Source organism: Chelmon rostratus, chromosome 10, assembly GCF_017976325.1.
Source record: "Chelmon rostratus isolate fCheRos1 chromosome 10, fCheRos1.pri, whole genome shotgun sequence".
Lineage (NCBI taxonomy): Eukaryota > Metazoa > Chordata > Actinopteri > Chaetodontiformes > Chaetodontidae > Chelmon > Chelmon rostratus.
In genome coordinates, this window is record NC_055667.1 from 6,550,100 (window position 1) to 6,568,743 (window position 18,644).

At 42.8% G+C, this 18,644-nt stretch overlaps 1 protein-coding gene across 2 annotated transcripts; it reads right to left on the reverse strand.

Annotated features, from left to right (window-relative positions):
• Positions 1 to 126: 126 nt before the first annotated feature.
• Positions 127 to 18,291, reverse strand: atp13a2 (ATPase cation transporting 13A2). 2 transcript variants are annotated; one of them, XM_041945359.1, is made up of 29 exons: positions 18,179 to 18,291; positions 12,864 to 12,940; positions 12,271 to 12,438; positions 11,516 to 11,574; positions 11,325 to 11,391; positions 11,150 to 11,229; positions 10,907 to 10,984; positions 10,750 to 10,819; positions 10,486 to 10,620; positions 10,323 to 10,389; positions 9,539 to 9,670; positions 8,906 to 9,067; positions 8,561 to 8,671; positions 8,353 to 8,399; positions 8,054 to 8,242; positions 7,746 to 7,952; positions 7,065 to 7,160; positions 6,230 to 6,386; positions 5,943 to 6,054; positions 4,711 to 4,835; positions 4,397 to 4,569; positions 3,993 to 4,085; positions 3,383 to 3,462; positions 2,716 to 2,868; positions 2,492 to 2,588; positions 1,917 to 2,140; positions 1,648 to 1,799; positions 1,321 to 1,493; positions 127 to 442 (listed from the first exon to the last, which is right to left on the reverse strand). In XM_041945359.1, exons 1-29 carry the CDS (start codon positions 18,189 to 18,191, stop codon positions 275 to 277), a joined length of 3,465 nt encoding a protein of 1,154 aa, XP_041801293.1. In that variant the 5' UTR covers positions 18,192 to 18,291; the 3' UTR covers positions 127 to 274. The 2 variants fall into 2 exon arrangements, with proteins under 2 accessions (XP_041801293.1, XP_041801294.1); XM_041945360.1 differs by lacking the exon at positions 18,179 to 18,291 and adding an exon at positions 13,628 to 13,841.
• Positions 18,292 to 18,644: the final 353 nt, after the last annotated feature.

Genomic DNA, 18,644 nt, shown 5'->3' on the forward strand with positions numbered 1-18,644 from the left:
GGTACGTAATGATGTTATTTGGCTCAACTGACCCTTTTATTAGCTAAAACATACAAACCCACTGGCACAGTGTGGTCCTGTGACACCCCAAAGAGCACACAATTAAACAATGCTGCAACTTGACAGAACAAAACACACATGCTATAGTTTACATAAATATAGTTTTTATTAATACAGGTAAAACATGACTTTGCACTGGTTGGGGATGTGGCTCAGACATCCACATTGATTGGCTTGGGTGACTGACAGTGTCCAACAGGGGGCAAAGCAGATGCTATCTAAGGTAGATGACTGTGTGATCTGTGGGGAACAGGGGTTGATTAAGAGGCGGCCATGATGGGGAGTTAGACAGAAGGATGTCGAGACGTTTATATTGTTTCTTTGACTGACGTCTCCCACGCAGCAACCGCAGACAGTTCAGAATACCCACGTCTATCAGCACCTGGAAAAAACAGCAACTGTACAGTCAGCAAGGGCTTTTAAGAATATACCACACTTAGAAATTGTCCATTTGGAGTATCAATCAAGTGTCACTATAAGTCATGACAGTGAGCCACCATGCACAATACCAGAACTCTGAAACTGAAGCAGCTACACGGAATTCAGAGACATATGCAATCACCCATGTTCTCCTGGTAAGCAGAAGGTATCTGTTTCAATGCTTTCTACACTGGATACCCTGTGTTGTGCATTTTTTCTAGTCTAATTATGTAGAAACATTTAGTAAAGAAAAAAACTTGACTGATGACATTTGTGTGTAGAGGAGAGGAACCTTCTAGCATGTCATGAAATTAGGAAATGACAGCTTCATATGAAAGAAAACCCAGCTTATCAAATAAAATGTTCAAGAATCTGTGCTGCTCCATTGATCCAGAGGCAATGCTTTGGTATATTTCAATGAAATTTGAATGTTTTATGGTGCAAAATTCTGCGCTTTGCTTTTAAAGCTGAGGTTTCAGGATATCCAGACGTATTGTTTTCAAGACTTAGGTTCATCTGATGCAGAGAGCCGACACTGACCCACCACACCAGCAATGTTCTGGTGAGATGATGAGTGTTTTGAAAGTATTGAACATGCAGGAGTGGTCAGGGAAGTTGCAATGGACATTTTTACAGCCTGTTGTGGATCTTCAGGGATACAATTTGGCTGGAATATTAATTTAAAGTGAGGCATAATGGAGAATCCCAACATCAGTTTTATCCACAGACTGCCACGCGTCTCAACTGGTTGGTGCTGGAGCTAATGTGGCTATTTAACATGTAAACGTAGATAAACAATTGTCCTATGAGGCAACATTTAAGTTTCATATCATCACCTACCTCCACAACAAAACAAATGAGGAAATTGAGAGCAGCCACAGCGACGAGGAGCAATTTGAAACCCATATCAGAGATGTCATACAGCTTAAGTTGTTGTCGAACAAAAGACCCAGGATACAACACCAGCCAAGTCATCAGGGCAAAAAGGACGAACAGCAGACAGAGGAAGATCACTGGAAAGACAAGAGGAGAAAACATCACTTCTGAGTTCAGGGTTCTAGTTTCACTACATCTGACAACGATGAATATCCGGCCAATTTGTCAGCATGCATCATTCTTCCAACTCCAAATCCTTATCCTTATCCTCGGACATTTGTGATGACTCACCATTGTGGTAGAGAGGTTTCTTGTGAGGGTAGCCCTTGGTGACCACCACAGCCATGACGATGTATTGGTAACCTGACAAGGAAAACACAACAGTGTCCTCCATGTTGGGTAGGTTGGCTGTTCCATACACTGTGGAATTGAGTGGAATATACCTAAAAAAAAAACGGTAAGTTTTACAATGTATTAAAGTGCATCACGTGAGATATCCGATTACTATTCTATTAAGTGAATTTAGCAAAAAATACAAAGCAATATTTTTTTTAACTGACCAGTCCTGTGAGGTGGTGATGAAGAGTGCAGCCAACTGGCCCAGGATGATCATGCAGGTGTGGATGAAGAGGCTGCCCAGGACAGGCAGAGTCAGCAGACTGGCTGCGGGTCGGCGGGAGTGCAGCTCCTTACTGGGGCCTCCTCTCCCCATCATGATGGCCAGCACAGTCACCAGAAAAATGTCACAGACCAGGAACTGCAGGTCAGCCATGGTCGTCTTCACCTGGACAACACACATCAAGAAGTCACGTTTCACTGGGAGTTCTTTAAGCAATGCAGGCGAGGGAAGAATCCGTCATGAGAGCAGAAGTGACGTGCATTTACTTAGGAAGTGATGTATTCAGGATAAGGTTTGCACTGAATGTGATTTAGGCTGTAATCATGCACTGAAACAAGCTGAGCTTCCCCTTTGTCGGGTCTTTGGTACAGATTTTGAGCCAAAAAGTGTTCAAATGTATATATTTTGCACATTTATTCTTATCGTTTCTAAATCTCATTGAACACTTTCAGGCCTCATAATATGAATAGCAGCAACATGCTGATCCAGGGTGTGAGGCGCTCCACTGCTACTCACTGTGTAGAGGATGAGGATCGAGCAAAACTGAATGAGGCTGTACAGGCTCATGTATCTGAAGAGGCTGAAGGAGGTGATCAGAGAACATCGGCCCTCTCTGCGCAGACAAGGAAGAAGAATGTGTGATTATTTGTTCTCCTGCAGGTGGTGCACCACAAGCATTACGGGTTTGGTTGCTTTCAAAAGACGTCATCCACCATCACCCTGGTTTTCAACTTCCTCACCTGATAAGCAGCGGCACACAGCTGATGTTATCAGTCTTGGAAGTGAAGGGTGAAGCGACTGAAGCCTCAGCTTCAGATAGGGACACCCCCACATCAGCAGCCCTCAGAGCCCCGCAGTCATTGGCCCCGTCCCCACACATGCCCACACGGTAGCTGTGGTAATAGAAGAGGGGTTTGACGAATAATTAGCGTCTTATTTGGAGTCAGGTCGTAGCCAGTGTTGTCCAGCAGTGTTTAAATACATATATGATAAAAATGACAAACACTACGATTGTGATTATACATTATACATGAATCATATCAATATCCTGAAACTATGGGAAGCCTTAACTGCTTGTGCAACATTTTGTGTGGATTTCACAAATACGCCATCCACTGGTTTTGAGTTTCAGTACCCCACAGTACTTCATAGGCTTCTCCACTCTGATGAGAGCAAAATAAAGTTCAAAGCTTGTTTTAAACATTATTTTCACTATTTATTACTTACTTTATTTGAATTTAATAATATTGCCCTCAGCTTCACATAGTGGAGCAGCCACCACAGCTGAGGGATGTGCTCTAAGCTGTAGTTCCTCCTGTAACTAGATATAGTAGGTTCCTATCTATCCATCCATCTATCTATCTTCTTTCTGTTCTTCCCCTGTGTTTCCCATCCTTCTGGACTCACTTCAGTTTCTGCAGCTCTTTCATCAGCTGGGTTTTCTGGTCAGGAGACATGCGTGCAAATACTGCGGTTCGCACCAAAACCTGCAATGACAGCATGTCAGAAAAAGAGCCCTGTTGGCAAACAATTGACCACCATTGATTTGACGGACATCTTTGTTCTTCAAATGAAAATGGAGTCTGTTAAGTTAAGTTATCCTTTATTGATCTCCATATGGAAATTCGTTCTCAGCTTTTAACCCATCCTAAGTATTAGGAGCAGTAGGCAGCCACAGACCAGCGCTCAGGGACCAACAGTGCCAGACTTAACCTCCATTTTTTTGATGGCAGGGGAAGCCAGAGCTCTGGAGGAAAACACATGAGGAGAACAAATCCGGGACCTTCTCAGTCTGAGGTGAGAGTGCTAACCTCTGAGCCACTGTGCTCAGGGGTTAGCACTGCTATGCGGTGCTCATGTGTTGCCCCCATGCTCTTAATGTAATGCCTCTGTTTGAACCGAATTATAAAACAACTTAACAAGTGCCCCCTTCACTACTTCCCGAGTTATCATATGCATGTGTCATTGGTGTCTTAGTGCAGTCCATTGTCAGAATATTCCTGCTAACAGACATTACCTTTGGAAGATAATCAGGGAAGTGGTCACAGAGGGCAGCAAAAGACTTGCCACTAATAGCTAAGTGATAGCCAAACCCACCCTGGTACAGACCCTGAGAGGAGAAAAGGAAAGCATCAATAACAGCAACCAAAATTCATCCGTTTAGAAATGTAGGACATGATTGTGCTCATTATTTGCCTATTATGTATGCTATTGTGAACTATTTATGGCTACAATCCAAACTGCCACAGCTTGACAAATATTTTCAAGGGTAACATCACAGAAATGTCAAGAAAGAAAATCCTCATACAACAATCCTGCTCTTTCCAGATGTCTAAAATATATTTTGGCAGTAGAGTACAACCAGGACTGAAACAGACTGAGGAGCAGTGTGCTGCGGCATTGTGTTTGAGGAGGACCAACCTGAGTGACGACCTCTATGGAGCTGTGGGTGTGTCCTGCGTCTTCCAGGTTGAATGTGAGGGTGGGCATGGACTGGGCAGTGTGGGGGGTTGCATTGACGAATATCACCTTCTCATCCGACCCCACCATCCCACAGCTTTTTGCTACACTGACTGCTGTCAAAATGTTGTCCCCTATGTGAAGAACAACAAAACAAGATATGACAATAACTCTGATGCCATTAACATTGATTACCGAAACTTAACGCCTTAATAAAGAGGAGGCGCACAGCGTTATTCGGCTGTGGTTAATACAAACACAAAAACATCTCTCACCAGTGACCATGACGCTGCGAAGGTGTGCCAGTCTCAGGATGTTAATAACCTTGGCACTCTCTGGCTTCACTAAGTTCTTCATCATCAGCAGGCCCAGGAACTGCATGTCTTTCTCTACCTCCCCTCTGTGGAAGACACACGGCTGCATTGACTCACTGCTGTAGCTTGTAGATTGTGTAAACTGGACTTACTACGCTCTTCATGCATAGGAAAAAAAGGAGTCTATGAAGGCAGGGGTCCATACTGCGACAATTAAGTCACATTGCATCCATATTTTGAACACATTGCTACGAAATTTTATAACTGGGAGCACCAGTGCAACTTTTTGTTTGTTTTTTTTAAATCATCATCACATGTCATGTGAAACATCAGGAGCAGCGTTTCCACTGCTAACGTTTAGCCTTGGCAGGTCGCCACAGAAAAAAAAAAAAAAAAAAGGTTTCAGTCATCTGATCCACTTCCTCAATAGGCGACAGACTTGGTGGTTGTTGCTTTGCAAAGCATTTTCTATTCCACCTGTGAGCTCAGATCTGCCTCCCCAAGAGGGAGTGAAACTATGCCGTTCCGGGCGAGAGACGTGACCCATGACTGGATTATCATAGTTTATAAAAATGCAGCAAACTGACGACACAGTCGTTTCTTACACAAGACATATAACGCAGACCTTCGGATTGAGCCCACGCTGAGCATGCTCATATGAGTCAGCCATCGCTCTGCCACTGTAAGTAAAGAATCCATCTGCAGTGCAGAGCTATACAAGTCCTGTACAAACTGCCCACACACGTCACTGTGCACTTTCAGTAACAGCAGTTACCTTATGAACTCTCTCCAGTGGTCTGTCTCACCCTGATGTCGGTTACTTATTCAGTGGGACACTTCCTCTAAAAACACCTCAGCGTTTTTGTGTGTGATAGTCATATCTGATTTTAGGAGTTGCTGGAGCCACCCTTTAAAAAGCCATAGAAAATCACTCTCTTGGAGCACTACTTCACTTTGTGTTATTTTTTCCTTTAACATAAAACAGCACATTGTTATTTCTGTAACTTGTCTATTAATTACCAAAGCATTTATCAGTAATGCAGTTATGGTGGAAAAAAAATTAATGTGCAATGTGACTTAAGTGGTGCTCCTAAATGTCCCAGTAGGGAGCACCAGTGCTACTCATGGAAAAAGTCAGTCTGGAGCCCTGGATGGAGCCACAGAGAGGCCAGAAATATACACTTGGTTCTCACCGTTCAATGGTCCTTAGGTCAGTGTTCTTGTCTAATGGTTTGTACGCAAGTGCAAGAACCCTAAGGCCTTCACTTGAGAAGTTTCGCAGTTTGCTGGAGAACTGCGCCGGCACTGTAAACACAAAGCGTCCTGTTAGATTTTTGACACTGATAATAATTGATCTACAGGAATTGGTGTGAAAAGATTTCCATTCCAAATCATTAAAATTGTAGTACTGCAGTTAAATATTTGCACTTTAAAGGAATAATATTACTATTATTCATTTTATCAATAATAAGTTACTGACCAGTTTCTGCTTTGCAGAGGCTAGCCACCATCTCTGGGGATCCTTTGATGAAAGCGAGAGCCGAGCGTCCCCCACGGGTCACCGTCACCACGCTCATCCTCTGCATGGCCGAGGAGAAGGGAAACCTCTGAACAATGGCAAGCGCCTCGTTTGTGGACTGACGGGAGAATGACAAAAAGAAAGAATAACAGTTACATGCAACTGGAAACAACATACAAATGTTGACATTGAAGGGACACAGTAAGCAAACAGGCAACAGCTGGTTTACCCATTTTTTCTCATCTTCACCTAATTCAGTTGGTAATTTCATACAATTGCCACATTATCAAAATATGACACTATGACACTATATGACACTAAAAATATGACGTATAAATAACATGAAAATGCAAACAACTTATCTACTAATGTTTCGCATCAGAACTATTCATACTGGCAATGATGCAAATTTACGACAGTTGCAACATTTATTCAACAAGATGTTCAAACAGATTTGTGCCATATGCTGTCTGTGATACCCTGACTGTGTTTCGAACTATCAGTTTGCCAAAATCATGCAGTTCATCAGTAATTCCTCTAGATGGCAGCGTCGCCTTGCCACCTGCCTTGCTACCAACTCGAATAAATCCAAAAGTAAACAACAGTACATAAACTACATAGTCCAGGGCGAAGAAGAGAGTTGTGATGCGACATCTGTTCCGCAGTGTAGGTTGGTTGGTGCCTTTATTCGCAGTGCGAAAGCATAGAAGAGAGACCTTGTTCCCAAAAAATGACATCGCATTTTCGCTCAGCCCTGTTGATCTGTCTATGATGGCACGATAATGGGGACACTCACAGTTCCTTGAGCTGGATGTCTCATAACAGCCAAAACTTTGTGACCTCCAAACTCTTCATCCAGTGTTTTCCCATCTCCCTCTGGCTCCTGGAGTGTCTGGAATTAGAATTCAAAGATACTGATTTGAATCAACATGTTGTGGCAAAAGAGACACATAAAAACAAAACCTGCTTCTCGCATTGTCACAGAGGTGTGAACAAGGAGGAAACTTAAAACCACTGTCATATTTCTTCATAACAATATTTGCAATATCTGTTCACATTGATAGGTGACCCTGGCCAAAATGAAAGTCGTGTTTTACAATTATTTTTTCAATACTATTGTGGTACTGACCAAAATGTCATGTAGCATCGAGTACCCAGAGCAGCAAGTGCCCAAAAGCTGGCACAGGATGTCTGATCAGATTCAAAGCATTGTTTACTTATTCTCTGATGACAAAGTTACTGATTGACATCATTTTTTTCCCAATTTGAGAATATTATAGTCTGGCAAAATTCTTGAATGGCTTCTTGTGTTGAGACAAAATGTAAACGTTTGCACTTTCTGCTGTTTCGCTAATTAATGAGGGCTTTGTAAGGAAGCTAGTAAAGCAACAAAAAGTATTGTTTTATTATGAGTCATGAAAAAAATCTAACACACAGTCCAAGTCAAGCAAATAAAATAAGCTTTACAGTGTCTTACCCAACCAGTGGACTCGACCATCTTCAGCTCCAAAGGGTCTCCGAGGGGCTGATCTCGCAACAGTGTCACAGTGTGACAGCAGGCCAGGCCTGAGAGCATGTGCCCTGGAGGGAGGAGTCTGGGGTCTGGGACCAGCTCAGCGAAACCGCCAGGTCCCCCCTCCATCACTCCCCACACATCCAGACCCTCCTCTGTAAGAGTTCCTGTCTGGAGAAACAAAAGTACTCTGAGGAAAGGCGATTTTGACATGTCAAGTGGCCACAACTGTCTTCCATATACCCAGTGCACTGGATGGACCCCCCCCTCACCTTGTCAAAGCAGAAGACTGACACCTTGCCACAGATGTTGATGCGTGGTGGACTGATGCAGAAGATGCCCTGGCTCTTCAGCCTGCGCTGGGCATATATAGTGCCAGTGGTGATGGCAGCCGGCAGGGCAGGAGGCACTGCGATGGTCACAATATCAAGGCTCCTAATCACCAACTCCACCCAAGTCACCTGGACACACATCCAGACACATGTCAGAAATATCACTAAATTTGTATTAGGCATGTCCAATACAGACAGGCTAGAAATGATTTGGTCCTTACATTGTAGCTTGTACTTACATTGGCTTTCCAGAGGGCCACAAAGCTGTAAATGGTGCCAATCAACGCTGAAGCAATAAGGAAAAAAATGTTTAAATTGTTGACGAACTGTTGGTCAAAAAGGCATGAAATACATAATCTGAGTAACTCAGCTGTAGATACAGATAACATTTGCTTCTTCATACACTCTTGAAACAAAATACAGTCAGGTCTCTGCTAAAGCTCTTACCAACAAAACCCAGGATGAGCAGGAACTTGGCAGCATCTTGGTAGAAGCGGAAGTTGGTCGGCTGAGGATACAGAATGGAGCTGACCAAGTTACCTTTGGCTGTGAAAAACCCTGAGGAGGAGCACAAGAACTGGCTTGAGTTGGAACGCAAGCATAAGCACTTAAAGGTAACCTGTGGAGTTTCCTTGTAAACAAACAAAAGCCATGTTTCCATTCAGTGTAACTCACCAAAATGACTTGTGTATTTCTTTGAGGTCTAACAAAAGCTGCTCCATAGCCCTACTAGAGGTCAAAAAACTCCACAGGCTACCTTTAACTGTTAACTCTCACTAAAATGTTACCCACCAGTGCTTGTGACCACAGCGACAGCACCGCTGCCTCCCGGCCTTCCCCCTTTAGCCTGAATGAGCTGAGTACCACAGAAGAGAGTGTGTCTGCGCTCAGTCTCTGCACTGTACTTCCCTTCACCAGCCGGCAGTGGGGTTTTCAGCACAGGGACACTTTCACCTGGACACAGTAATGATAAGCACAGGTTAATACATTAACTCCTCACTGGAAGACGAGCTGGAAGGCACAGACTGTGATAAGCGTTGGTATCATGTACTTCATGGTATGAAGTCCTTTTTTAATGATGTCCTCTGATAAACTAGCACTGGTTTGCAGTCATCTTGAAAATCACTTTTCACAGCCAATTTGTGACTCTAATTACCCTCGTGGTTGTGAAATGTGACACGACCTATAAAGAGCTTTTTTTTTAATTCAATCTTAGATAAAAAGTGAAAAATGCAGCAGCAAAACTCTGAAGTTACTCAGTGTGGAAACACGGTGAGTTCTGAAGGGGTTTCATAGGCCCAGTGGTCACGGCATTTCATTAACACAAAGCAGAGCAAATAATCGTACAGCTGAAGTTAGAGAATTTGGTAAATCTCTGCAGCTAGGTGGTGCCTGGTGGTGGTGGTGCTGAGGTTTGATGATCACCTGTGAGCATGCTCTCGTTGACCAGACACTCCCCTGCCAGCAGGGCAGCATCACAGGGCAGCAGCAGTCCTTCCTGAGGGATGATTAGACAGTCTCCAGGGACCAGGTCCACCGAGCTCACACACTCCTCCGCTGAGAAAACACACAACGAGGAATGAATGTGCTGGTAGAGAGTTCTGGATATAATGCAGAATGACTACACAGAAGCAGTGTGGCTTTACACACACACTGCCAGGCCGGGTAATCACTTCATACTGAAAGACTGAGGATTATTAAGCTTGTGTTTACGTGACTGCAGCATTTAACGGAGTTGTTTATTTGTGTGTCTATTAAAAGAACCGGTCTTCTCGTCACTGCTCCTCTCTTCCAACCGTCCTCCAGCAGTACTCAGGCAGTGCGCATTCACGTGTTTTGTGGGGGAGTGGCTTTACCCAGAGGGCATGAAGTGACGGGATGGGAGTTGTTCGGTTGCATACTTTCAAAATCTATCTTACTCTTGCTGGTTCCTCTAACATTACCAAACCCAGCTTTAAGCTTTTTTTTTATCCACGATTTCACCCCATTTGAATAGTTACTAAGTAGAACTGACATTCTGACTTTCATTTTTTATCTACCACTTTTCCTCCCTCATCAGATGAAGCACATTAGTGCAGGACTCATGTTAATGCCAAGTGAACCACATGACCCTAAATAGCAACTCAGTAACAAATCCACAAACATCAAGAGGAGGCAAAGAGAGAGTTGAAGAAATTTGCACTGGAAGAAGACATTCATAAAAACTCACCTCCTGAGTCCCTCCGTATGGTGACGTTTGTCACAAACTGGGCCATGTTGCGAAGAGTGACGCTTTGCTGTGAAGTAAAAGGACAAATAAGGTTTATACAATATCATTCGCCAACATATCACATAAATTTGTAATTACATTAAGTATCCCACTAGAGGCTCACCTTGCGGATCTCATAAAGTGAGATACAGACGGACAACATGGAGATAACAAATATACATATGGCGTAAACAATATAATCATCAATCAACCACAGGGTGATGCTGAACAACTGGAACACGTAGAATGGATTGAGGACCTAAAGAAGCAGATAAAGAGAGAAACAAAAATAGGGAGTGGGTTCAATTTGATAGTTCATCCAGATTTCCAATAAAATTTTAACACTCAGTGCCATCATAAAAAAAACAGACAGACTTGTTCTTCTCACCTCCTCAAACAGCAGTTTCATGTAAGGCTTCACAGGCACATCAATGAGGTTGGGCCCATATACGCGTCTCCTGAAAGCATTCACATCACCAATTACTCAGCAGCACCCTCTGAGATTAAGAATCAATTTATTTCTCCATTCATGAATCCTTGCCAACCTCAAGCTCTGCTTCAGGTGACTCAGGCCCTTTTGGAAGCCATACAGGTCCTTGCAGGTCCAGTCCTCATTGAGGACACTACAGACAGAGATGGAAGGTTTCAACATTGTGATTAATCAAAAGGTTAAACAGAAAATAGTTGACTTTTTATCCATCCAAAAATTAAAACAGTCTCAGTCTAAATATACAGTTGCTCAGTATTCGGTGAGATCCCATAGATTCCTGGTTTCCCTGTTTCAGTACCTAACACGACAAAAAGCTCCTTTCGTGTCCAGCCAGATGAAGCGCAGTCCTTCAAACATGTAGTAGCGGAGCAGCATTTTCTGTAACACAATAGAGGTCACTTTCAGTCTGGGAAAGAAGATCCCTCAGCATATTATTCTGCCTAAAAAACTTGAAACGCTGGCTTCTTCCTTACCTCCTCATTGCACAGCTGAACTGTATCTCTCCATTCTGTGTCCTCCAGCTCTCCCAATGACTCCAAACTGAAAGTGACAAACCAAGTAAGCATTTTCCTCTCGTCTTTTTAACAGTTTTCTCGAATGTGTACGTAGTGTTGAGAGGCTAAAAGTGATGCTGTCAGAGGACGGACACAGAGATGAAGCTGACCTGCCCTCCTCCACCTCCTCTGTGAGGACCTCCACCACATGGTGCTGACCAAAACTGTCCTGAAGGAAAGACGACACAAATACAGTTGTGGTTGCTGGAAAACAGGCACTTGAACAATCAAGACAGGAAGCTTTTAATGCAGTGAATGTGACATGTGGTGCTCTTTTCCATCTTGTACCAACTTTCATGCTCAGTGATCAGAATGTCATGAGACACAAACAACGCGTATAAAGTAAGAAATTAAGGTGTATATGTATACTGTGTGCTTCGTTCCCCCACAAAACCTTTGAAGGAGGATGTTTGCAGATATGACAACTGTGTAAACAGGAAAACTTTAATCCACCGTTCCACCCGCTGAGTACACAAGAATCAGACAGATGGTAGGTGGAATGGGTAATAAATGCTGTAGCAAGATCAGGTATTCACTACAACATGATATGGATTTTAAAGGCCAATATTTCCAATTGAAACTTGTAATTGCTAAGATTTTGTGCCCATGTATGTACTTGTCGTCAATCACAAGTATACAGTATTATGGAGAATTTATGTCTTGCCAGTGCAGAAAAGACTCTGCAGCAGCGTTTCACACACAGACATCCACAGACACTAAAACTCATGAACATCTTCCAAGATTAGAAAAGTGACACGCATGCCAGTTGCAATTCTTGTAATGCTGAGAGAAATTCAGTTTCAGTAATGAAGTCTGGGGATCACATGGGTTTTAAATCTGAGTAGGAATGAATTCATTTTCTCACTCTTAATAGCAGAATATCTGCCAAAGCCAGAGGGCAGGAGCAGCAGCGGGCCAGGACGCCAAACCGTGGGCACCAGTGAAACACAATCAGGAGGAGACCCAAGGACAGCACGGCGGCCAGGCGACACAACCACACTCGCCAGCGCACCCACTTATACCCCTGAACGTCCTTGTGGGGCAAAGAAGTCAGACAGTCGGTTCAGATTCAAACACAGGTTCATTTCCATACAGCTGGTTAGCTTATCTGCACCCATATTAAATGATAAAAAAGGCAGATTGTGACAGTGGCTTGTTCTGCTTTCTGCAATACTAAAAACCACTGATTCATCTGTATGGGTAAATATAGCAAGCACATAGGGAACCATGCACAACTCTAAGGTCTATATCTGAAGTTGACAGGTGAAGGACATTACCACTCCCACTTCAGCCTGTCCGTCTGTCAACAGAGACTCTGCACCTTTCCTAATATTTGTTATATTTTCCCCAAACTTTCCTCTATACCTTTCTTGTCTATATCTAACTCTTTGCTACAAACGTCATTTGCCACCCTCGTGTCTGATGTCAGCTGAGCAGAAACACTGAGAAAGTTCTTACCATGTGTGAGTCAGGGCCGAGCAGGGGGTCTAGTGGACTGGGTGAGGGGAGCCCGCTCTGCGGCTCCACCACACTACCTACAGGTTACAGGTTACACAGTTAACATGGCAATTCCTCTGCCACAACATTTACATGAACTGAGCAGCACAATACAAAATCCTCAAAGCCACCATTCAGAAGCCCGTGTGGCAAATCGCCATCGCCTTTCACGTGGCATGGTGTAAATCTGATCTTTTGAGTGAATTTGGTGATGAAAGGTAAAAACGTGGTTTTGTCTGCACAATGTGGTCTAAATTCCATGTTATCAGACACCCTTTAAGTAAATAAAACAGTGCTTTTAGGCGTTCAGTTCAGTGAATGGCTCTGTGCAAAGCCCCAGGGTGGAGAGACAGGATGCAATACAAACACAGCCAAGCTTTAGGAAAACATGGGAGATAGTGGGAGATTGAATAGTTACTATAAACTAACACACACCTGAGTACGACTTCAACACACTGAGCTCCTAAAGAAACATTAACTTTTGAGGGCTATGGAGGAGAGTAAAACACCCCATAAAGCATTATACGTTTGCGATAAACTCGTAGTAAAAAAAAAAAAAAACAACGAATATTTACAGTAAACCGAGGGGATACAAAAATACCATAAAGTGTCGTAAAGTAAGCTGTTTAACCAGAGGGTCGCTTCCGCTTCCAGAGACCCGGAAAAAAAGCGTAACAAAACCAACTTTCCACCAACAACACAGATTTGAGGAAGAATGTTCTTACCGTCACCTCGTGACCGTTAGTCTTGATGAGGTTTTTTTTTCCCAAAATGATAAAAAGATAAAAAAGTGAGCGAGTGTCAGCGCTGCCGCCGGAGCATCGCAGCCTGCCGTTCCGCCTACCCCCCTCTGCTCTCACCTGCCTGAATGGAGCCTGACGAGGCTACCTGCTCAACTGGTGCAGGTTTAACCGGCTTTGCGCCGAAGTGTGAGGCATGACGGCAATGCTGTGTATGGCGACGCATAAATGATGAATCAGCAGCTTACCGGAGAAAAAAGCCGAAAGAAAGGACGTTTTGGTGCGATTACCGTGGACCGGAGCTGCACGCGCTGAGCAGCGGACGGACAGGACAAACACAGATGATGTGTTTACATGCCGTCTGTTTAATTTGATCCAATTCGCGGTTCGTTCAGAAACATGACGACGCCAGCAACCCGAGGAGAAAAGTCGACATCTCGGCACTGTCGCTTAGCTCTACAGAGGCTAGACTAATCGATAAATATGGGATAGTTTTACTTTCCATTGGCAGCCACATATCAGTCTAATGAAAGGCGCCATCAGAGTTTAAACAATTAGTTACACATCAAGTCATCATTGTAACTGTTTCCGCATGATGAGAGGTCATGTTGCTGGTTCTGTTCATGTGTACCTATTCTTTGTGTGTTATTCCTGTGGCTGGTAGCCGACGTGTTGCTGTTTACTGTGAGCACATTAATCTACATTGACAGCACACTAAACACGCTGCACAAGAAAGCGCAGACCTGCGTCATCTGTTTTGTTATTATGCACATGACTGTAGTTTAATCATGTGGACGCTTTCAAGGCGAATGTAGCTGCGATTTGGTCGCATCACATGCTTTCTTCTAATTAGGTCAAGCTCTACCAAAAGTAGCCCAAATAAAGTGATCAGGTCTGCAGTCAAGCCCAACTGGTTTGAAGTGATTGGTTGTGGTTTGCTGTGTGTCAGAGTATTTGGAATGACCTGTTCCAAGACACACGTATTTGACCGTAAAGCTACAGTGCAGCAGCCAGTATTTCCTTCATGTCTGAAGTGGCATGTCTGTGAAGACACTCATTCATCCAGGTCATGGTACAGAGCACTCACAAGTCTGAAGTGGTATTGAATTCCAGTTGGTTTCAAGTTATCCATTCATTCATGTACTTCTTTTAAATGGACTGTCTCAACGTCTCCATTATGCCATTGGGCTGGGATCAGTTTCGGACACGCTGTTTAACTCTAAAACAGGGGCGTAGCTCTAGACAGTATCACGCGCGGGCTCCACCCGATTGCAAGCCCCTAGCTGTGGTGCCTTATGGCAGTGCTCCCATTCACTATCTCCCAAACTTTACACATTTTTCCAATAGTTGGTAAATATATATCCGCAAATGTGCACATCCACCTCTGTTATGGTGTCAGCAACTATTATAAACATACAAAAAAAAAACTATGAAGAAACTATAAAAAAAAGACTCAGTTGAATGAAGATTTTCTCTGATGAAGGATTACTTGTTTTGCTGTTGTTCAGTGATTAAGAGCAAATTTGTAACAATGTGTGCTGTTATTAAATGTAAACCCTCCCATCAGCGTGTGAGGATCAGCCTGTTGCAGGGCAGGATGGTGATTTACAGGTGGGACTGGGTGCAGGTGTTGATTAACATATACATATATATATATATATACATATATATACATATACATATATATATAGTGTATATATATATATAGTATATGTAGTATGTGTGTGTGTGTGTGTGTGTATATATATAAAAATATATATATTTTTTTTGTTGTTGGTCAGCAGGTGGGTTCTCATTATGGGTCTGGTGAATGCAGTAAAAAAAAAGGTTTTAATCAAATGGGTGCGTATGTGTGTGCGTGTTTGCTTCTTTACTGAGGAGCTCAAGGGCCCGTCATGATAGCCTGCACTGGGGCCTGTCGGATGGATTTACTATCTCTTAAATAGTAAAAAGATGACTTAAGAACAGAAATTATTTGTTTATCAAATTTGAGATCAGAGTCAAAATAAAATGGCAAGATTCTTAGAATAGGGTGTTCTCAGGGGTTAGAATAGGGGTTTGTTCGATGAGTGGCTGCACGATTGCATGTTTAAAAAATGCCAGTACTTGACCAGACATAAGAGAGCTATTTTCAGGAGACAAAGTGGAGAAACCTATGGTGTCAAATCCCTCTTGCAGGACCTGGGGAGGAGTAGGGTCAACTGCTTAAGGGGATAGTTTGAAGTTTGACAACTTTGCTTAGGTTGGAGAGGGAGGCAGGGTAAAAGCTATTTAAGGAAGCTTTGTGCACTGAAACTGAGAAACTATGACACAGCACCACTGGAACATGCATGAGCTTGGATAGTAGATATTTTACTGACAGAGACATTTAGAGAACTATCACAACTCTGTGAGGATGCGTCACCGCAGTCATTGTCAGTGGGGTTTATTAAGGAGCTTAATCTGTTGAAGAGAACCATTTTTTGGTGATTGTATTATGCTAATCTTGCAAATGTCACAGGATACTTGTGGCCTATTTCCTTCCACTTTCTTTCTGCCTACCTGCAGGCTTGTCTAAGCGCTCTTCTGATATTATAAAACCAAGGCTGAGATTTAGTTTTCAGTCACATACATTTAAGGAGGGGGCACTTAATCGAGGATGGTTTTGCAGGAGGAATTAAAGATGTTCAACAGATCTGCTGGAGTAGAACTTTCTGGTCAGCTTCCTAGAGAGTTAATGGAAAGGGTCATAGCGAATGTTGTGACAAACATTATTAATAATCTGCAAGTGACAGGGTGGAAGACGACAATCCCAAGGATGTTAGCATTAAGAACTGTGGCACATGATGAGAAATGCTTGCATTACATATTTGCAAATTGCTGATATCGAAACCATACAATAAAACCAGATCCAATATGTTTGTGTGTTGCCTAGCTGTTTGCAAGGCTGTGGTAGACATGCATGCATAAAAGCAAAGCCCAATTTTTTGTTGAAAGGGAAGACCCAACTACTTTTAAATATTATGAAATGCCATCCTATGCACAAATACTGCACTCACTGACGACTTTTCAAGACGGTGGTTGAATGAATGAAAGAGGGAGGCTGTGTTATGCAGAGTATGCACGGCTATATGGAAATGAGAGTATTATTCTTCATTAACCGTGTAAACAGCTTGGTAGGAATATTATCTTGTTTGAAAAAAAGGGCAAAAACCTGAATATTTTGTACATTTAAATGTAGTCAGTGCTGCAGACGAAGCGATGCCCTGCTTACCAGGACCACATAAAAAACGCTACATTATAAAAGTATTATTATTATATTATTATAAAGATCAGTTCTATGTGTTATTAGAAAAGAGCATAATCCCTTGTTGACCAGCATTCAGAAATACACTCTTTATACGTCCTTTATATTTAGTTGACGACGAGCAGATGTTACCAAGACACAGTCATTCACACGCGACACAAACAAATTTTGGCCAATCCTCCCTTTCAGGCAGATCTTCAAAAAAGGCCGTTTTAGGGGTAAGACTTAGTTTTACGAGTTAGTTTAGAATTAGGTTTAGGTTAGGGTAAAAAAAACAACATTATGTCAATGAGTGTGGTCAATGGCGAGAAGTACAATGTGTGTGTGTGTGTGTGTGTGTGTGTGTGTGTGTGTGTGTGTGTGTGTGTGTGTGTTCGCTGTTAAACCTATTTAAATATGTGGAATAACCCCATACTTTTTAGAAACAGAAAACATCAGTGATACTATTTCTAATAAATATAGTGGATGGGCAGATTTTGAAATTGGGTTGGCAAGCGTGGGCTGCACATTTTACCATTTATCAGAATCAGATCATTTATACCATAAATAACAAACATATCATTTGTGATAAATTATCAGTGTGTTTTCTTGCCAGATTGCCGAAACTATGGTTGTCTGAATCTTGTCTGAACGACCCAATAGGTCAACATGGGCACCGATACGATGCGGAAATGCTTTGCGGTGCACACAGGGCAAACTTTGTGCTGTGTCAAGAAAGGGAAATGAGTATGTATAAATAACTAGACAGACACAAGACAGTCAACTGAGCTGAGGCTGCAAAAAACTAACAGTCAACCTCAAATACCACAACGAATTACTGCTCTTTTGTGGTGCTGCTTTAATTTATTTGTTTTATTTTAGCTACATCAGTAGAAGCCATGCAACATTTCATTATACCAGAATAGAATGACGATAGAGATTATGATGCCAGTCAGGTGAAGTAAGGTCTCAGCTAAAGTTAACTCTTTAAACACTACATCATTGAGTGCAGTGGGACACAAAGCTACTGGCGTTTTACCAAAGAAAAATGAGAAAAATGACTGGATTTTGTAGGCGAGCTGACGGAAGTTTACAGTTATAGCCACCATAAAACCTGCAATCAGCTAACATTTGTCAGCATGAAACCGGCGAGACAAGCTAACTCAGCGCTCATGGCTGGTTTCACTTAACGGTTAGCGAACACGCCTGTTCATCTGAACTGTCTCCTCCCGGGAGTGAAAGCTTAGTGAAACACATTCACACACACTCACCACGCCTTTCCATCGTCTGGTCCCGATGACGCTTTCCGCATTACTTTCCTTCACACCATCGTCTCCTAAAAGACAGGCTGTTCGCTAACCGCACAAATGAGGTTATGTCAAAACATTAGCATCTCAGCTACAAGCTGTACCTTCCTACGGGAAGTCACGTTGCCCAAAATAGTTACAGACGTGCCCATGTGCGCAGGGACCGGCTGGAGAAAGCAGCTTGCCGTGTTAATGCGGTTTGCTGTGGAACCTCATGTGTGACAGTCATCTGCCCAGCTCCTCCATATAGCAGGTCATTCTCTCTATTTAACATGATTTTTCATCATTACATACATACAAATTTGAACGCAAAAAATATTATTGATCTTTGCATTTTCTGTTCATGCTTTTGCAAGTTACATCCTACAAATTTCCACGAGGACTGTGAAAACTCACAGGAAACCACACATACTGTAATTTATAGGGCCTT